Here is a 20,596-nt window from a genome sequence, read left to right on the forward strand (position 1 = left end):
CAAAAGACTTGACGGTGAAGAAGTTTGCAATTCATTCTAATTCCCAGCTAATTACCAGCCAGACTACTAGGAGTACATGGCAAAACATCCAAGGATTGCGCAATACCTAGAGAAGGTACGCAAGCAACTTGAGGCATTTCAGACTTACACTCTCACTTAAGTTCCGCGAACAGACAACGCCCACGCAGATGCCCTAGCTAGCCTAGGCTCTACCTTCGACCACCAACTCAAACGCTCTATTTCGGTGGAATATCTAGACAAGCCAAGCATAGAGATGAAGCCGGCAGCCGAAGTGTCATAGGTTAGTATAACTCATAACTGGTAAAGTTCTATTATAAACTACCTAGTCAACTGCAAACTCCTCCCTTACCGTGGAAAGATTGGAATATAGGAAGCTCCAAATCAAGGCAACACGCTACTACATATGGAACGACATTTGTTATATCCCGGCCCGGGCCCTTACCACATCCTGGGCTCGACTCTACCGTAGCACGATATTGTCCGCTTTAGACCCCGACCACGCCCTCACGGTTTTGTTTTTGGGAACTCACATAAGAACTTCCCAGTGGGTCACCCATCATGGGATTGCTCTCGCATGAACTTGCTTAACTTCGGAGTTCCGATGGAATCCGAAACCAGTGAGCTCCCAAAAGGCCTCGTGCTAGGTAGAGATAAGAATCTACACATAAGGCTTACATGATCCACTCCCCTAGGCGATGTGGGATGTTACAATCTACCCTCTTTAGGGGCCCGACGTCCTTATCGGCACACTTCCTGCCAGGGATTGGCTTTGATACCAAAATTGTCAGATCCCGACCCTGGCCCCACCATATCCCGGGCTCGAATCCACCGTAACACAATATTGTCTGCTTTAGGCCCCGACCAGGCCCTCACGGTTTTGTTTCTAGGAACCCACAAACGAACTTCTCAGTGGGTCACCTATTATGGGATTGCTCTTGCGTGAACTCGTTTAACTTCGAAGTTCTGATGGAACCCAAAACCAATGACCTCCCAAAAGGTCTCGTGCTAGGTAGAGATGAGAATCTACATATAAGGCTTACATGATCCACTCCCCTGGGCAATGTGGGATGTTACATCATTCTCATCCGAAGATCCTACACCGGACCACATCTCCGCTGCCTAGTGCATCTCGATGACTTGAAGGTTCTAAGCTTAATCCATGAAGGTGTTTGTGGAAATCACTCCGGAAGTCGATCCTTAGCACAAAAGGCTCTTAACGCAGGCTACAACTGGTCTACTATACACCAAGATGCTAAGGAGTTAGTACAAAAATGTGACAGTTGCCAATGCTACAAGCCGGTACCAACACTGCCTGCCAGCGAACTACACTTGCAGACGAGTCATTGGCCGTTCATGCAATGAGCAATCGACTTGGTATGACCTATGCCTCCTACTACTAGGGGCAGAAGCATGATGATCGTGTCAATCGACTACTTCACCAAATGGGTAGAAGCAGAGCCTATGACGACCACGACTCAGATGGACATAGAGCGCTTCATATGGAGGAACATCATTTGCCGATTTGGCATCCTTTAGTCCATCGTCACTGATAACGGCCCGCAATTTGTGGGTAAAGATTTGGCGAAGTTCTTCCAAAAATATGGCATCAAGCAACACATGTCCACGCCGAGATATCCTCAAGGCAATGGGCAGACCGAAGCATCCAATAAGACAATCCTTAACCGCCTCAAAAAATCCCTTACCGACAATAAGGGAAAATGGCCAGACGAACTCCCCGGATGTTTATGGGCATATCGCACCACCAAAAGATGAGCAACTGGTGAAACTCCTTTCTCTTTGGTATTTGGTTCAGAAGCAGTCATTCCTCCCAACATCATCATGCCAAGCATCAACACTCTATTGCCAAACATTGAGCAAGACAATAAGGAGATGACCACAAGCTTAGATTTGGCAGAGGAGAAGCGCGAGCAGATCATCACCCGCATCGTAGCCTACCAGCAGCAGCTCCTCTCCAGCTACAACAAAATGGCCAAGATCCAGCATTTCCAACTTTGAGATCTAGTCCTAAGAAAGGTTTTCATCACTGCCCTCAGAGAAGGTTCCAAAAAGATGGATCATATCTGGGAAGGTCCGTACAAGATCAGCAGAGTAGGCGGCAAGGGTAATTACACCCTCGCCACCATGAACGACAAAGAGATCGATAAGCAATGGAACGTCTACAACCTGAGGAAGTACCATGTGTGACCTCCCACTATATCAAGACCCGAAGACTCAAGCAGCTCAACGAGCACCACTTTGCAAGCCAAAGACTATCTAGTTGTTATGCAGTCTTTTACAGCTAATTTATTCATTCGTTTCACTCGTTTTTTCAATGAGGAATTCAGAAGTAATTTACAACTTGGCTTGACTACATGTCTACAACAACTTATCTCTCCTGCACTTCAAAAGAAGACCACGCTCTTCCTAGGGACTCATCACAAGAATTGCACCCCCTTAGGGACCAACCATGTTCTCCAAAACGGGAGGATAAACTCTACACTCTGAATATCTAGACGTGGATGAGTCTGGCTACCCTAGTATAACTAGATGCACAATGGCTTGCGTCGGGATTCCTAGAAATAGCCACAATGGTCTTTTTCAAGGCTTAGCTAACTGAAGGATTTTGGGTCTCTTGTCCTAATCCATAGGGAACCGGGCCCTAGAGACGGAGGGGGCACATTACGCAGTACGTCCTATGGACGGCTGCCCTGGAAACCTAAAATTGCTACCGAGTGCACTAAGGTAGCCTACAGTTTTCGGAAGACTGCCTATGGCTTGCCCTTCGAGCAGTAAAGCCACACTAGACTTATACAACTGCACATTCTTATGAAAGGTTAAACAAGCTAGTGTTCATATACGAAGCCTTATCTATTACCGACATGTTACGTAGTCGATAAGCTTCACCACTGCCAAGCGCAAAACAACCTACACCAAGTCATAAAGGGTTGTGGTACTTACTACGCAACCTACGAAATTGGAGAAAGCCAAGGTTAACAGCCTAGTGGTTAAGCGGATTTGTCTACTTCTGTAAGTAAGACATCCGGCTGCCAACCTTACAGCTAACAACTTTGTAAAAGTTTTACACCAACACTTACAGCTGCGTAGTCTACGCAGGTAGCATGCCTGCCACTGGTCTATAAAGTCTAAAGGTTAAGGCATGAAACAAAAAAAACGCGAAGATGGAGAAAAGCGAAGGAAACAAGTTTATTAAATTTTCTAGTAAAATTGATAAACAACTAGCAAAGACACTTTTCAGCAGCTTGGACATTCCACGACTACTCTGTCGCCACACATTCAGCAGCCGTGATGTCCTCAGCAGCGACACCATCCGGCGCTTCACCCTCAACTGCCCCAGCCTGGGCACCAACCTCTCCTACTAATTCACCAATAGAAGACTCAAAAGTAAAGGCGAACAAGTCTTCTGGAGAAATAGAGAAGGTTTCGAAGTCTTTACCAGAAAACTCAAAGTCAGACGGCCACCCAAAGAGATGATCTACATAACCCAGCTTGTAGAAATCGGCTTGACTCAGGAAGAAGAAATTTGCATCCACACTTAACATCATCTAATTGTGAAAAATAAAATAATAATAAAAAAAAATCTTCTCTCCCTAATCTACATTCCTTTTTTTCTTCCTTTCTCCTTCCTATTTTAAAATATAAATATAAATTATTTTCATACACAAAGTGTGGGGCATATGCTGTAGTTAATATTAATAGAACTCTGGTCGTTGACTAAAATTCTAAAAAATTACTATTCTAATCTTTTAATTAAATCTAAATACAAATAAAATTTATGGGCAATTTAGTAATTACATGAACATGAATTTTACTGTTTTTTATGTTAACCTCATATAGTCATGTAATATTAACAGGCCCTGAAAAATGCTCAACATTGTCTCCAGAAGAACTGCTAGAAATCCGGACGCCTGCGCTGCGTATAAGTCGTCTTCCCTTCATTCCCTTCCTGAGTGCCACAGAAAAAGAATGTGGCATCTCCAGCAAGTTGCTGCATTGGAAACATTGGCAAAGTAGTTAGCACACACATATATGAATAAGAGTGCAGAATCTTTGGAAACACGGATGATAACTGATGGTATTTGTAGTGATAAATTTTATTATGATAGAAATACAGGTGGTACATTACGGTTTTATATAAGTAGGGATAAATTTTATTTTTCAAATTAATAACTTTTTAACACACATATCCTACTATTTATATAATTACACGTGATGTATCACTCTGTGTGACAGTCACACTGAAATATCTCTCATAGTCCCACAATAACGTCGTCAATTGCATTAAAAGCAGACTTCAGCACCCGCGCGAAGTGCAGTTGTGCTGTTTTTAGCATTTCTTTGATACCATTTAACCTGTTTCTTAAAAAGAGCCACTTTGGATTGGAGCATGTTATTTAGTGGGCATGTGTGGATGAAGAGGAGCCGATGAGAGTCGATGAGAAAAGCGGGTATGAAGGTCAACACACGCAATATGTGTGCCAATTGTTAGTTTGTAAATTAAATCAAGTGTCACTTATAATAAATACACAGGTACATTAACATCTAAATGAGACCCAATCGGATAAATGGTTCTCGTAGGTATTTGAAAAATAACCCCTATGGTAAAAAAAAATGCGAATTCAAACCCATGTAGTGTAGTGTAGTCTGTTAACAAATTTAGTTCAGAAGTAATTTTTCCGTTAAGTGTCAATTAAATGTCTAGGTAAAATTGTACTTTGACGTGGTGTTATGAAAAACAATATTTAGCATACTTGAACAATCGTTTTGGCTTTAGCATATAGATTGTACCACGTGTATAATGACTCTTTTTTTTGAGTTTTTCTTTTAAACTCCACTACTATAAACGGAATAAAAATGATTTTTCATCTGTATCAGGGAAAGAAGTCTAAAATCTCAAAGGAGCTAGATAATATGCACCGAATTCAAATTCATATATATGAGATATGTTAATTGTGTCAACCCTTTTTCATTTGTTTTTAATTGAGACTTCATAAAAATACACCAATATTTTGGCGTGCGACATAGTTATGCTCAACATATACCTAATTACAATAGCATAAGTACCACTATTTTTTCAGTTGGGTTGGTTGTGCAATTAAACTGAATAACTTCAGGCCCCTTAATTATTTAGAATCAACAAACTCTATAGTTCATTTTCAATGGAATAATAAGATCCGATTCATTGCAATAATTTATCATCTAAGAGGTACAACTTTTGTCACGTGATCCCGAGATACCTTTAAGACTGACACGTAATGTGAGGAGGTAACTGTGGAGCCATTGTCGATTCTAGATTGGTTTAAGGAGAAGAGGGGTTGGCTAGAATCACGTGTAGATTCCAAATTGGTTTAAGGAGATGAGGGGTTGAACCAACCGCTCAACTTTTGCTGCAGTCGTAGCGAAAGAGCTTGCACTTCTAGTAGGCGCGGAAGCTGGCCTTACCAAAGTGGTCGACGAAGTAGTTGAAGGAGCTGGAGCAGAGTGGGGTTTAGCAATTGTTATTACTTCATTGAGAATTGAAGTTAGGGCAGGTTGTTGTCGCCACTGTTACCCCCTCTGCGGACCACATTCTCTAGGATCTCAATAAATCCCTCACCTTCACTCAGTGGTGTGTCATTCTCTTATTCTCTCACCACCTCCAGTGGTTGATACCAAACTTTGCCATGCTTGGGCAGATTGATGATGTATGTGTCCCAAAAAAGGCTAGGCCTGGAAGGGAACAGATAATGGCTACTCGAGCTCTTCCACATAGTGTACAACATCCGGAACTTCTGAAGTCTAAGCTCCGCGCCATACCATTTATTCAGCAACTGAAAGCAGTTGATGATCCGATATGAGGGTGGAGTGAGATTGCATGGCGAGACATTGTAGAAAAGCAAGTTCTCCTTAAAGAACCTGAAATAGGGAACTTCAAGCCCACGTTCAGGTATCAGGGGTAGATCTTGGTACATGGGCATTCTGAGTTTGAAGATTCTGGCAACGGCATTAAAATACCATGGCTAGCTTCTCACCAAACCTTGCATCTGTTCAACAGATCCGGGTAATGACAAATGAAAGTGTTGTAGTCCTCATGACTATGCACTGTGATCATCGGGGGTTCAAAATGGGTACTGTAGTTAGTGCAGATGTTGGATGAACACTAAGATGTCATTTTTTTTGGAATTGGATCCTCTCCGAGGCAATTCCTCGAGATCGACCCACTAACACAGACCATTGGATCCTCCTGACCCACTAACACGGGCAGTTGGATTTTGATCCAACAACTACAAACAGGGGAGGTCCCTCCAAAAATTATAATAATTGTAGCGATCTAACGGCCCGTGTTAGTGGGTCAGGAGGATCCCGAGGCTTTGCCTTGGAGAGGATCCAGTTCCATTTTTTTAAAAGGAAAACTACTGAAAATGGCTTGAAAACTTTGAGTTTTAACGATAAGGACAAAATAAAGGGTAAAGTGAATAGTATAAAGATTGACTTTTTAGTATAAAAATGTGGTTTTTCGTTAAAGTAAACAGTACGAGAACTTTTCGTTAAAGTCTTTTTTTATTTATCGGAAAGTTGAAGACAAAGTCATAGGTTTTTAAAAGTTTGAAAGAATAGGCTGGGGGTGTTCAGATCTTAAGAGGACCCTTGCACTTAAGAAAGATTTTGAAAGCCTGAAATGTGAAATGACAAAATGCCATTTCTTGCGCACACACGAAGTGACAACGCTCATCATTGTTGACATTACAGCACAATTTCGAGTTACAAGCATGAATCAGGAACGTCTTTACTACCTTGCAAGAGCAACGAGACTGGATCCCAACGTGTTAAAAAATACTAAATGGTATGCATTCCGATAGAAGGTATGGTCTTTATATAGCTATTCATCCTCAAGTGGAATCATGATTTTTCAAAGTCAGAGAAGGGCAGATCGGAATATGTATATTTCAGAAGTTTGGTTATGGACTCAACAGTTCTTCCCGGATTAAGTTGTTCAAATGGACCAGCAATTGCACTACATCATGTTGAGCTCCAGAAATGTAGGCGAAGTCCGCTGACTTCGCCGAAATTGACCATTCTTGTTTCGCAAGACACGAAAACTTGATTTGATTGAGAATCAGACGAGTTTCCTATATTCTTGGATATTCATACAACCTATTGATTGTCGTGCATAACAAGTAATCACACTCTTAAGAGGAAGGAATCTCTAAGTATCTACTTGGATTTTTCCAATGTAATACAAATTCCATATCCTGAAAGGTCTCTCTCGACTAATATAAGTACCTTCATTTAAGGAAAATCTCCAGTAATGCAAGATAACGCAATTCACTCATATTGTATATTCTCTAGTCCACTACTTAAGTCTAATATTGTTTACCAACTTGACCGTCAGAGAGCTTTTGGCTGACACCCCACCGGTACCCTAGGTTAACCACGATTTTTTACTTTCTTATTGGTAACCGCACTTGCGTAGCTCATTCGTCAGCGGGCTGCGGGAATTTGGTTCCCAACATTCCATATTTGCGATGAATTTAGTTTATGTCGAGTATATAAATCTCATTGGGACTCCCGAAAAACTTGAGAAAACTGCTTTCCAGGTCAAACAAACGAACATTAGTTGTGATATACTGTACCCAAAATTAGTGTTTTATTTTATTTTTAGATGTATTACGGAGATTTAATTGAAACTAGTTCGTTAAATTCTCCGATTTTGAGAAAAATGAAGTGAATGGTATTTTAGTCAATTCTAATTTTATTCTACCTTTTTGGTGAATTCTTAAGTTGTTTAAGTAGAGCTTAATTCCACGAGTGTGTATGTGTAAACAGATCTTAATTTTGAGTCAGAACGAAAAAGGTAGAATCGTTTGAAGTTGGGGGCATTTTGGTAATTTGACTAAGATGCTATAATTGGAGGGAAACCTCCAGATAGTCGGATTCTGACCCGTTCTGGAGCAAATTGTACCCGTTAACCCGCAAACTTGACCCGCTCATATCTCTTTCATTCGTTCTCCGTTTTAGGTGATCTTAGTGTTCATAGAAAGCTCTTGACGAGCCCTACATCTTTGTAGTGTTAGATTTCCCATTTTCTTTTTCATTTTTCGAGTTTGAAGTAGCAAAGTCTCGTGGGTTGTTTGGCGATTTTAACATTTTTTTGGTGATTCTGGCAACCATTTTCTTTAAGTGAGGTATGAAACTTCATCTACTCTTCATAATCTTCAAGTTGGTACACTTGATTTGTGTTTTCGTGGTTGTTTTAGAGTTGGGTGTTTAGAACCCTAGAAATCCTGTGTTCTCCAGTGAATTCGGATGGTTTCCGGTTAGCTTTTGTCGTCGGCCTAGTTGTGAAAAGTGTTTCCCTTGTTGAGCTATAGCTACCCCGTAAATTTGATCCCTTTTAGTTAAGGTTGAAAATTCGGGTTTACAAACCCTCCACCATGGCTACCATCGCATGTAGCGGTGTGTGGAACCGTCCACAAGTGTTGTCTAATTACCAAATACCTTATAGTGACCTTGTGAACCTATGTCTATCTCGGTTTCTCGAAATTCAATTGTTTAGTGTCATAATTAAATTGGACCACCACTCGTTTGTATGATTAGCGGATATCCAACAGTTGGATCGTTTGTCAATCTGTAATATGTTGTTGTTGAAGCTTGGTTAATACGTGATGGGAGATCCTTATTACTTTGGTATGGCCATACGAACTTGGGGATGATCATGCTTGGTTAATCCATGGTGGGTGATCACTACCTATAATATTCGTTTGTCAATGTGTAAAATGTTGTTGTCGAAGCTTGGTTAATACGTGATGGGCGATCCTTATTACTTTGGTATGGCCATACAAACTTGGAGATGATCATGCTTGGTTAATCCGTGATGGGTGATCACTACCTATAATATTCGTATGAGTGACTCTACTTGGTTAATTCGCTATGGGGGGTCACTACCTACATGTTATTCTCAAGAGTGGTTCTGCTTGGTTAATCCACAATGGGGGACCATATCCTGTTCGGTTGCTTAATGTAGGCTTCGGCCGAACTGTGTCTCTCTATAGCCCTAGACTATTGTTTATTACATATATGAAAGATAAGATTGAAGGCCTATGTGGTTCAAGCTAGAAAGTGGTGATTGAATCAAATAGTTTACATGATGGTGTTGCCTATAAGAGAAGGGTTTTGGTTCAGATGTGACTCATTCCTACTCGTAACGAAGAGATGCAATGATGAAAAAGATACCAATCTCATTCCTACACATGATTGTATTATTGAGGTTGTGTCATTCCTACACAACTTCAGGTTGTGTGATGACTAATAGTTATCTTAATAGACATGTGGTAGGATACATAATTGAATAACCTTTCGTATACGTATTAATGAGGCGTATGGTGGTTAAATTATGAAATATGTGGCAATTGGACCCTTATGATTACTCGGAATGATGAAAGGCGAATGGTGAGTCACAATCTGAAGAGAATGACGGAATAATATTGACTGTATACAGAAGAAATGTCATGTGAGGACGTAGCACTACTTTGAAATTTAATCATTTAATGTTATTAATATTCACATATGTTGTATTATTGTCACTCACACGAGCTTCGCAGCTTATCCTGGTTTTGCTTTGTCCAGTACGCCATTACTACGACGTAGGGTTATTTTGCAGAGTAATGGGTAGTAGTTAGAGAAGAAGATTGCAAGTGGTGCAGCTATTGTGGGCAGTGCACTTAAGAGTAGGTATTGCCATCCCTTGTTGTAAGTTATTCTGATGATGCTCTAATGTATATTATATGTATAAGTCTCAATGACTATGTATTTTATATCATACCGCTACAATCCTCGGTCGCGCGTCGATTCCGAACGTATCTCGGGATCGAGGCGTGACATTAGTTGCTACTTCTTCAAACCATGCTGAAATTCTCATCTTTCAAGAAGCGATATAACTGAGAGCTGTTGTTGAGCATATACAAAACACTACAGACATTCTTCAGATTTGACATCCCTACAATGACCTATAAATACACTGCTTATATCGACCAGATCAAGAAATGCTACCATCATAGGAGACCAAACCAAGAATATTGGGCCCAAAATTTTTTGTTCACATTACCAGCAAGAGCATCATAAGATTAAAGTCAAGCAAATTTGATCTCAATACAACCTTGCTGATCTTCACAAAGTCTACTTTCAAGAAACTTGTCCCAAGTAATTGGTATGCATAAATTGTCTGATTTGCAATGCTTGTAATTCTTATCTGTCAAACTTGGGGGGGGGTTGGTTCTAGAAATATACTCACTTGGCTCCTTTAAATTATGAGTATTTTCCCACTAAGTATTTGCTACTTAATGAAATTTTGACTTAGCACTCATTCTGAGTTGGTTATACCCTTGTGTGCTTTCTACTTACGTTTAGAAAGCGTTTGTTTCAATTTAAGCATCTTCTCACTTTTCTCCTTAAACTTGAATTTTATCTTTACTTAGTTTTACTAAAGCCATGTTTTGTGAGTTTTTATTACTCGTCAGTTATAACACGTGTGATTTATGTAAAATAGGCCCAATCATTATTAACGATTGAACTGGGTTTGAAACACAAGATTGAAAATAAAAACACAGGCAGAAAAAAGGTAACATCCCGTGGACAAAACATTATAAAATATCATAACACAATTCAGATGATGTTTCAGAAGACATAAAGATCGTCAAAACACGGATGAAGTTCCGGGTGGAAGAAAAAAGATTGTCAAACCAACTAAAATTAACAGAACAAGAAGCATGTTTCCCTCATAACATATTGCAACCTCGCATTCAACTAAATCGAATTGGAACCTAAAATTATAGAATATGCTAGTGCCCGCGTGGTTCTAAGAAATCCGTAGCTCATGGGGTTACCACAATCCGGCCTGCAACTTGGTCAAGATCGCGTTGACCGTTAGATGTGATTCTCCTCCCCCTGTCACAAGTTCAGAAGCAAAAATGCTCGGTCAGAGACGAGGAAACAAAACAAGCCAATGCTGCCCAACAAAACCTTTAACAGTTTATAGATGATAAATCAACCACATCACTCACCCCTTAGGATCAACATCAACGATGTTCAATTTCTGTAACTGTTGAAGAATGTGTCGGGCAATAGCACCACTGCTCTCGCAGAAATGTGGTGGACGACTTCCATTCCTCTGGCTTCCACCATAAATCCTACGGAATGCACCAACACCGAGTCCTCCCCTCAAGTAGATCTTCCTTGCCATGGAGGCTGAACATTATTGACAGTCACATTGTCAATACCACAAACAACGAACAATTTAGGAAACATAAACAAATAAGTACAATGGCATAATCAAAAGCGAAAGAATGCTCACCAGCTCTGACATAGTACCAGTCAGGATCATAAGGAGCCAACTCCTTGAATCTTCCAGTCTTAACGATATCAGTCCATGGAGGAAGCTCAACCTGCTCACAAACATCAAAAGTTCAAAACCAAATGGACTCATAAACACGGTATGGAAACCACATAATGAATAAGAAAAACACAGAAAATTACACCCTCGAATTAAGTTCAAAATCCTAAATGAACTTAAATAGAGCAAAATTCTACAATTGTACACAATATTAACAGAGCAGCATGCTAAACATAACTTCATCAAAATCGTCCAGAACAGCACAATCTACTATGAGATCTTATTACTTCCGGGCTTATAACACGACAACCACCATCAAATAATTTTCAAGTAAACAAAATATACAAAAAAGTGAGAAAGAAAAACCACGACAACCATAAGCAAGGCAAGATTCAATCAAATATGTACAATCCAATAAGGCAAATTAGATACTTCATAACAAGTTGTAATTGCATTCGCCACGGCATATTAACTAAACATAAATCAGCCACTATTTCAACAAAATAATGTAAATTCCGAAGCTTTATTAAATGTTTCTAGAAAAATGGTTAATTACAAGCAACAGAAGCAAAAGGGCATAATTTTTTGAGTGTTTTCTATAATTTTCCTCCATTTTCTCGGAATCCAAACAAGGTGTTTAATAGACAAAACACAAGTCTGCTACAATTTCAACAAACTAGTGTAAAGGTCCAAACTTTTTTAAATTTTTATAAAATAAAAAAAATAAAAACAATAATGAACATCAAAGGCAAAAGGGGATCGCTTTCGAAGAAATTTTTATCGATTTTCCATCAAATTCTCGGAATCCAAACAGGGGGTTTAGTAGGAATACCTTTCCAGATCGCTTCAGATGGGCGGCATAAGCCTTGACAAATTCGTGAGGGGAAACATCCTTCACAGTTTTCGCAGTCGCCATTGCTGGAAATCAGAGAGAAGCAAATTAGAGCGCCTCTGAGCTGATAAGATATAAGACCGAGGAGGCTGACGAAGAAGACGGCTCTCACTCTCCCTCTAGGGTTTCTCGTTCTGCTTTCGCAATATATTTATAGCTCTTTCTTTCAGTCGATTTGGGCCCATTATTTAGACCCGACTGCCGAGTTTGACCCGAACTAATGGGCCTCAGATAAGGGCCCAATTTGTGCTGTTTCAGCCCAAAGCAAAGATAGAACGACGTCGTAAAAGGTGTTTCGTCCCTTACTTGAACAGCAGAGCCTCTGCAATCGCAGTTCGCACTTCTTCGCCGTATTTCGTTTCCCCCAAACCGAAACCCTAGAAGGCCTCTCACTGAGACAGCCATGGCGATGAAGCACCTTCTTACTACCCTAGCTCGCCGCCGGCCCCACAGACCGCCGGCTGCTCTCACCGCAGCCGTCCGATCCCAATCGACCTCGCCCGCCGTCGCTATGTCACCTTCATCCCCATCCCTCCCCTCCCCTCCTCCACCAACCGCCATGATCTACGATCGATTGGCCGAGGGCGTCAAATCGAAGATTAAAAGGCTCGAGAACCCGGACCCGAGGTTCCTTAAGTACGGGTCACCCCACCCGAGTCTCACGGACCACAGCCACATCCTCACCGCACCCGAGACACGTGTCACCACACTCCCCAACGGCCTTCGGGTGGCCACCGAGTCGAACCTCGCATCTAAGACCGCCACTGTCGGAGTCTGGATCGACGCCGGGTCAAGGTTCGAGGACGACGAGACCAACGGCACTGCGCATTTCCTGGAGCACATGATCTTCAAGGGGACGGAGCAGAGGACGGCCCGTGATCTGGAGGAGGAGGTCGAGAACATGGGAGGTCACTTGAATGCGTACACATCGAGGGAGCAGACCACGTACTATGCCAAGGTGCTCGATTCCGATGTGCCGAAGGCGCTTTCGATTTTGGCTGATATCTTGCAGAACTCCAAGTTCGATGAGGACCGGATTTTGCGCGAGCGCGATGTGATTTTGAGGGAAATGGAGGAGGTAATCTCGTAAAAATGAAAACTTTTAGAAACTTGAGATATTGGGGTTGTTTGGATTTTCGGGGATTAGTGACTTTCAATGTTGCCTGCTGTGGATGTGAAAATTTTAAATGTTCAATAGCATTCAAAGTAACTTGATTTATATGAAATTTGTGAACTTTAATGAAAAAAATGATGCATTGATTAGATACACTCTTCTAGACTTGAACCGGACATTTCACAGTAGCTTGTGAACAATTACATATTTACTCTTATTCTGTGACTTGTATGAAAAACTTTGATAGGGATCCCGAAAACTATTAAAGTTGAGGTTGCTTGTAATGGAAATGTACACTATCCAAGATTGGTTCATAATGCTTTTGAATAAATGTTCATATCATCGCCTTGGTACTGCAGGTCGAGAAACAACCCGAAGAAGTCATTTTTGACCATCTGCATGCAACTGCATTCCAGTACTCTCCTCTAGCCAGAACTATTCTTGGACCTGCTGACAACATTAAGACCATCTCCAAAGAGCATCTTCAGAACTATATCAAAACACATTACACTGCTCCCAGAATGGTAATTTAATATTTATGAATTTTTGTTCGTACTACATAGGAAAGCATGGAAGTGGTGTTGTCATTGTCCTTTGGTATTACTTTACACGACACATTGATATTCAGGAGTTTGTTTCCAGAAGTTAATTGTCCTGTGCTTAACTTGTTCTATTTTAGGTTATTGCTGCTTCAGGAGCTATCAAGCATGAAGATCTTGTTGGGTCAGTTAAGGGTTTGTTCACAAAACTCTCAGGAGATCCTACCACTGCCGGTCAGTTGGTTGCGAAAGAACCTTCATTTTTTACCGGTTCTGAGGTAATGCATGTATCCTCTTATTTAACTTCTTTCTTGTACTTAATGTTTTTGCTTTCTCTTATAATTTATGCATTTCTATTGATGTTGTGAAAATCAGGTCAGAATTGTGGATGATGACTTGCCTTTGGCACATTTTGCGGTTGCGTTCAGTGGTGCATCTTGGACTGATCCCGACTCTATTCCTCTAATGGTCATGCAAGCGATGCTGGGTTCATGGAATAAAAATGCTGGTGGTGGAAAGCACATGGGGTGAGCAATTTACATGGTTTTCAATTTCTGTGGGTTGAATACTTGATATCAACTCTGAGTTTATATATTTGAAGATCATGCAATGTTTAACTTTGGCTGCTTCCTTGTAAACAGTTCAGAGCTGGCACAGAGGGTTGCCATTAATGACATAGCAGAAAGCTATATGTCTTTCAACACCAACTATAAGGATACTGGCTTATTTGGTGTTTTTGCTACTGCTCCGGTGAGGGTGCCTTCTGTGATATGAATCTTAGTTGTTTTCACTGGTTATTTAAATTTTTTACTTCTTGTTCTGGTCCATAGTACCATTCTATTGCGAACTTGTGAAGGGATAAACAAATACAAACTAATCATGTCCTTGGTTGAGATTTGTATCAATTAGTTTGAGTTTAGATAGCTTTCCAGGGTTAGGACTTGGGCTTAATTCTTCTTTTGAACACCAAGGAGGAGTTGCACTTTGGAAGTAGTTATTATATTTTAATTTGTAAGTTTGGGGAACTACCGAGGAAGATTAGTCTTATTTTTTGTTCGAGTGAAATTAGCTGGAGCCGAAGGATGAAACTACTGGACAATCACCTAACCAATTCTTTCTCCTCCTCTTGCTCTTTATCTCTATCTTTCTTTCCCTCTCCCTCTTCCTCCCCCTTTATTGTGATAAATAGTTGTATATGTTTATTTATACATTACCAACTACTCATACTAATTTACTTCTACAACTTATGTTGTGTTTTGTTTTAATTGCAGGCGGATTGCTTAGATGATTTGGCCTATGCAATCATGTATGAGGTCACCAAGTTAGTTTATCGAGTTTCAGAAGCTGATGTTATTCGTGCTCGTAATCAGGTAGCGCTTGATTTCTAACTCTGCTTCCCTTCTAGATTCATGCTTTCTAAAGTGAGTATGCATGTTTTTTTTGGCGGTGCCCAATATAAAAATGGTAAAACAGTTCTGTTCTCCTTTGGTCAGTGCATGTTTCTGAACATATCATTATATATAAGTTGACCCACTTATCATTGTTTCTTTTCTGGCAGTTGAAATCTTCGCTGCTCCTGCATTTGGATGGGACAAGTGCCGTAGCTGAAGATATTGGGCGCCAGGTACTTTTTTCTTCCCATATAGAAACACTGTTGAGAGCAATCAGCTTCAAACAATTGGAGTTGCTAATTTGATCTACTCACCTAGACCTGGGATGATTCCCCAAGCTTATTTGTAGTCTTTATTACATTAATTGGAATTGGTATATGTTTGCTGGCTGAGTTTAATTGCGGTAATTGAAAATCAGTACGTAGTGTTGATTGTTGTTGCCCAGTTCTAGTGACAATGTAGGAGTAGACTACAAGAACTAATGTCTGTACTGGAAGCTGATTCTGTCCCTGTTGTTTTTTGACACTGCTTTTTGCAGTTACTTACATATGGTCGGAGAATCCCCTTACCCGAGCTGTTTGCTAGAATCGATTCTGTTGATGCAAGCACCATCAAACGTGTTGCCAACCGATTCATCTATGACAGGGTATGAGTACAATCTGTTACCTCACTTGTCATAATTTATAATACATAAAGAGTATTCTCTCAACCTCGTAGATCATGTAACCAAACCCTCATACTTGTTTTTGTTTCTTGCTGTCGGCAGGATATTGCAATTGCAGCCATGGGTCCGGTTACAAAATTGCCCGACTACAACTGGTTCAGACGCCGCACCTACTGGAACAGATACTAAGCTCCTAGTTTCTCTTTGCCTTGATTATTTCGTAATTGTCTTTCACGATCGGTCTGGTCTTGGAATATTTATCGCTTTTATGCAATTTAGTTACCGGCCTCGGAGAGAGAGGTATTGAAGGCTGGCATATTTCTTCCCTCACACCCACCCACAAATATGTTGTAGGTTCTCTCACTGTTTTGTAACACTTGCATTTTCTTCAATAAGCATCGACGACGACGATGACGACGACTGCGAATGTGAATGTGATTTGCTAGACAGATTTTCCAACTGCGTTTTGTACTGAGCTCGCTCGGCAATTTGTGAATAAACTTGCCAATTTATTTGGTTTACCTACATTCATTATTTCACCAATTTTGGTGTGCAAATTAAATAGTCGAATTGGTAGCTCAACCGTCACCCGAATTCATGCCTGCTACCATTTGAAATGTTTTGAGGTCGAAATTCTTCCCTCAAATGGGGAACTTTTGTTTTGCATGGTTCCACGCGCGGACAAGAATATCGTACGAGGCCTGCGATGGAGTTCAAAAGAGCTCCTCCTGCCTTTGTCAAAGCCGTCGTAATTTACTATCAAAGGGCTTTGCCTATAAAGGGGTAAATTGTCGTCTGACTCTTTGAACTAGTTGAAGTTACTTTTCTGGATTATTTTCTTCCACTTTGCTGTTTAGTACTGTGAAAACTTTATCTTTAAGAGTGAATCACGTGTTAGTCATATGCTAATATTTGACGGTAAAGTAAATGAAATTTTATCAATTGGCAGGAGATAGCTAGCTAATTTCAAATAGTTCAAGGGGTTATTATACCAAAAATAATAGTTTAGAGGGTCAAATAACTATTTATTCGAATTAAAAATGTTATGTATATAGTCATGCATCTAATTATATCCGTTTATAAACTACTATTCTAATCTATAGGGAAAGAAAGATTTGAACTCGAGTTTAATGGGATAGACTTAACAAACTTGTCTAATCACATATGCCTTATAAAGCTTGTTTGGTACAAATGATTAGATTGGATTGGAATAGATAGCTCTCTAAATTAAAGACAAATTGAAGGTAGGAGGAGAAATATTTTTTGTTTTGAGGATATTATACATTAAAAAAGGCCAAAATTACAAATTTACATTTTACTCAATGCAAATACCACAAGCTCCCATTTTGATACTCTTATCATTTTTAATTTTATTAGACTTATAATTCCAAACTCATTAATTGAAATGAAATGAAACCCATGTTGTTTTTATGATATAGGTTTAATCAAATCATATCTTATTAAGCCCTAATGAAAAATATCGAAAAAAGGATAGTCATGAATTCATAAATGGGAAAGACTAAAAGTTAAAAGGAAACCCAAGGGCTCTAAGCTTGAAGAGATTTTTTAGTATGTTAAGAATACGACATGTTACATCAAATGTCATAATACAAGTAGTTAGATATTTTAAAAAAAAAAATTAACCATTTATATTATGATACTTAATATATAAAATCGTGTTTCCGACACATTAAAAATTTATCCACAAATTGAGTCGTCCACACAAACATTTGGAGTTGGAGTTGGAAGGAAACCCAAGCACAATGTCAAATGCGTATCAATACTGTCAATGTGGATATGTACTATGTAGGTCCCTTTAATTCGAGAGAGAGAAACAGAAGAGAGAGAGAGAGAGAGAGGCGCGTGAGTTGTTAGCTGTTAGCTGTTAGTTAAAGAGAGTGGGTTTTTCAATATGGTGTCTCTCTCTCTCTCCTCACATTGTAAGTATCGGAAAACAATCAAACACATTGTGATTAAAGTAGAGAAAAAAACACACAGAGCACTTAACATCCAGTCCTTTCCCTTCTGCCCATTTCCCACCCCTCTCAGATTTCTCAGTCCCCAAACACCAAAACAAACCCACCTCTTGGATCTCATCGCCCCTCCCTCTTCTACATATCCCTCCCCCACCATTCCCATTCCCCCTTCAGATCCCACCTCCCCATTTCCCCATTCCCAATTCCCATCTCTCTGCGGGAATCAAAACGAGGAGCTCACTCTGCTTTTGCTTTGCTTCACCGCACACTCCAATGGCTTCCTTCACTGTCCCCTGTCCCAAGGCGTGCGCCGCCCCCGTTACCCGCCTCAGCTCCGCCGCCCAGCCGTCGCAGCCGCAGCAGCACCTCCTGTCCTTCCACAACTGCCTCAATCGCTGCCCCATTCCCTCTCTGCAGATTTCTGGCCTTCAGGTGTGATTAATTACGCCTACCCTTTACTTGTTTAAGCTTTGTTTGTGTAAATTTCATTGCTTTTTGTAATTTCATGCTCTAATCATGTAATTTGCTCAAATGGGTATGTTTGTATAGGTTGTATATCTTCATTTCGGAAGCTTCTGGAATATTAAAATAATAAATTGATGTTAAAACGTGGGAAATACTGTTGCTGTGCATTGAAATTCTTGTAGTTGAAGAATTTGTTAATCACAATTAGGATTTTGATTAAGCCGTAACTTAGTAATGTTACAAATTCTTACCAAAATGCTGTCTTTGGATTAAACCTGCAAGCTTTGACCGATAATTGATTCGATTTTGCTATAATCATTACTCTATGCTTTCATTTTTCAATAGGTTTTTGTAGCAGTGACAGTTCTACGTATCGCAATCTAGATTTTACGTGATAAGTTGCCGTTAATAATTGTTTTCTGATCATATGGTTAACTTGTGTAGAGCTCCGTCAGGAAGCAATCCTCTTCCTGGAAAGTGCAGGCACAGCTTAATGAGGTAAAACTGTTTGGAATCAGTTTAGTAGGTGGGTTTGATTGGCAACGTTGTATTGAATGTATAATTGATTACTTTCTGAATCCGAAGGTTACTGCTGAGAAATCCTCAAATTCTGTACCCATAAACAACAAGAAGTCTGAAGATGGATCACCGGAAGGGAAAGACGAGTCTTCCAGTCAAACCAATATTCCAGATGCAGCATCAATCTCCGCATTCATGGCTCAAGTGTCAAACCTTGTTAAGTAAGTTGCTGCGACTTTTGTTTGTAATTGGTATCCATATAGCATCGACTATGTTTTGGACATCAATTATTTTCATTAACATGATATTTCGTGAGCAGGTTAGTTGATTCGAGAGACATTGTGGAGCTGGAATTGAAGCAACTAGATTTAGAGCTTGTGATTAGAAAAAAAGAAGCGTTGGCGCCACCACCACCAGCTCCCGTTTCGCAACAACCAGCACACTATTATTCCATACCACCACCTCAACAAGCACCGGCACCAGCACCAGCATCAGCTCCTGCTCCAGCACCCGGTCCAGCAGCACCTGCATTACCCGCCCCTGCAAAGACAAGCACATCATCTCACCCTCCACTGAAATGCCCCATGGCTGGAACCCTTTACCGCTGTCCTGCACCTGGTGAACCACCTTTTGTTAAGGCAAGTGTCTGTTACTTATCTATTAAAGCTTGAGTTCCACGAGATATGGGAGATGACACACGTCATTACCTAAATTATGTGTGTGCATGAACATGTCTTCCGTATTAACTTATAGAAATGTTGCGTTAGCCCTTGAGAGTGCTTATGCTCTGTGTTACTCAAATAAATGTTCAGGTTGGGGATAAAGTTCAGAAAGGTCAAGTTATTTGCATCATTGAGGCCATGAAATTGATGAACGAAATTGAGGTTCGTTTTTACATTGCTTTAGTCGATGATATGCACTGATGTGGCTTTACTTTCATTGGAAAGTTTTCTCAACTAATTGTTCCTTTCATCCTTCTGCAGGCTGATCAATCTGGAACCGTTGCTGAGATACTGGTTGAAGATGCTAAACCAGTGAGCGTAGACACGGTAAGTAATCTTACTGCCTTTCTCGCTCTCTCTCTCTCTCTCTCTCACATAAGTACTCTCGAACAAGCTGTTAATCTAAGCGATTTTTCTGCTTCTATGCAGCCTCTTTTTGTCATAGTACCATGAGAGCATTGAGCAAGGTTCGGACGAAGTTTTTTGAAGGTTTTTTGGTGATAGGCACTCTTTGAAGATGTTTAATTCTCGAAGGACTTTTTGATACTATTTATGTTCTCTTGTTACTTAAATTTAAATAATGTTTGTTTCAGCTGTCGAAAGATCGTCGGAATTCACATTTTTATAGTGTTAGGGACAGAGGCCATGGTGTGTTATCAAAGATCAAGCAATGTACTCCCCTTTAACTTTTTTTATGCCTTTTTTCCTTTTAAGTCAGGTTTAGAAATTATGCATGATCAAGCTCCTTTTTAATTATTTTGTTGCATATAAAACTCATTGTTTATTATACATCCAGCATATTCTTCTTTGTTTGCAAAGTGCTTCAATCTAAACTCGCTTTTCGACTTTGGGAGGGCGGAATCACTTCGAGGAGAAGCACACGAGAGGTGCTTTTGTAAAAGTGATT

General features: G+C 40.2%; 3 protein-coding genes across 3 annotated transcripts; 2 read left to right on the forward strand and 1 right to left on the reverse strand.

The window, feature by feature from the left end:
* Nucleotides 1–10,647: 10,647 nt before the first annotated feature.
* On the reverse strand, nt 10,648–12,438 carry LOC126612145 (40S ribosomal protein S19-3-like). Its single transcript, XM_050280462.1, has 4 exons — nt 12,240–12,438; nt 11,369–11,459; nt 11,079–11,262; nt 10,648–10,962 (listed from the first exon to the last, which is right to left on the reverse strand). The coding sequence occupies exons 1-4, from the start codon at nt 12,321–12,323 to the stop codon at nt 10,890–10,892; spliced, it is 432 nt and encodes a 143-aa protein (XP_050136419.1). The 5' UTR covers nt 12,324–12,438; the 3' UTR covers nt 10,648–10,889.
* Nucleotides 12,439–12,623: 185 nt separating this feature from the next.
* On the forward strand, nt 12,624–16,532 carry LOC126610986 (probable mitochondrial-processing peptidase subunit beta, mitochondrial). Its single transcript, XM_050279170.1, has 9 exons — nt 12,624–13,377; nt 13,773–13,937; nt 14,093–14,230; nt 14,328–14,479; nt 14,594–14,702; nt 15,224–15,322; nt 15,511–15,576; nt 15,882–15,989; nt 16,110–16,532. The coding sequence occupies exons 1-9, from the start codon at nt 12,703–12,705 to the stop codon at nt 16,194–16,196; spliced, it is 1,599 nt and encodes a 532-aa protein (XP_050135127.1). The 5' UTR covers nt 12,624–12,702; the 3' UTR covers nt 16,197–16,532.
* Nucleotides 16,533–17,951: 1,419 nt separating this feature from the next.
* LOC126610446 (biotin carboxyl carrier protein of acetyl-CoA carboxylase 2, chloroplastic-like) lies at nt 17,952–20,378 on the forward strand. The gene is made up of 7 exons (XM_050278497.1): nt 17,952–18,415; nt 18,893–18,946; nt 19,034–19,188; nt 19,287–19,605; nt 19,780–19,851; nt 19,951–20,016; nt 20,119–20,378. Exons 1-7 carry the CDS (start codon nt 18,257–18,259, stop codon nt 20,140–20,142), a joined length of 849 nt encoding a protein of 282 aa, XP_050134454.1. The 5' UTR covers nt 17,952–18,256; the 3' UTR covers nt 20,143–20,378.
* The last annotated feature ends 218 nt before the right edge of the window (nt 20,379–20,596 follow it).

Source organism: Malus sylvestris, chromosome 17, assembly GCF_916048215.2.
Source record: "Malus sylvestris chromosome 17, drMalSylv7.2, whole genome shotgun sequence".
Classification (NCBI taxonomy): Eukaryota; Viridiplantae; Streptophyta; class Magnoliopsida; order Rosales; family Rosaceae; genus Malus; species Malus sylvestris.

Coding starts and splice junctions, on each gene's coding strand:
- LOC126612145 (XM_050280462.1), bottom strand. CDS start 12,323: ATGGCGACTGCGAAAACTGTGAAGGATGTTTCCCCTCACGAATTTGTC. Junction 11,263..11,368: donor CTGGTACTATGTCAGAGCTG/GTGAGCATTCTT, acceptor AATAATGTTCAG/CCTCCATGGCAAGGAAGATC. Junction 10,963..11,078: donor GTTGATGTTGATCCTAAGGG/GTGAGTGATGTG, acceptor AACTTGTGACAG/GGGGAGGAGAATCACATCTA.
- LOC126610986 (XM_050279170.1), top strand. CDS start 12,703: ATGGCGATGAAGCACCTTCTTACTACCCTAGCTCGCCGCCGGCCCCAC. Junction 13,938..14,092: donor ATTACACTGCTCCCAGAATG/GTAATTTAATAT, acceptor GTTCTATTTTAG/GTTATTGCTGCTTCAGGAGC. Junction 14,703..15,223: donor GTGTTTTTGCTACTGCTCCG/GTGAGGGTGCCT, acceptor TTTTAATTGCAG/GCGGATTGCTTAGATGATTT.
- LOC126610446 (XM_050278497.1), top strand. CDS start 18,257: ATGGCTTCCTTCACTGTCCCCTGTCCCAAGGCGTGCGCCGCCCCCGTT. Junction 18,947..19,033: donor TGCAGGCACAGCTTAATGAG/GTAAAACTGTTT, acceptor CTGAATCCGAAG/GTTACTGCTGAGAAATCCTC. Junction 19,852..19,950: donor AATTGATGAACGAAATTGAG/GTTCGTTTTTAC, acceptor ATCCTTCTGCAG/GCTGATCAATCTGGAACCGT.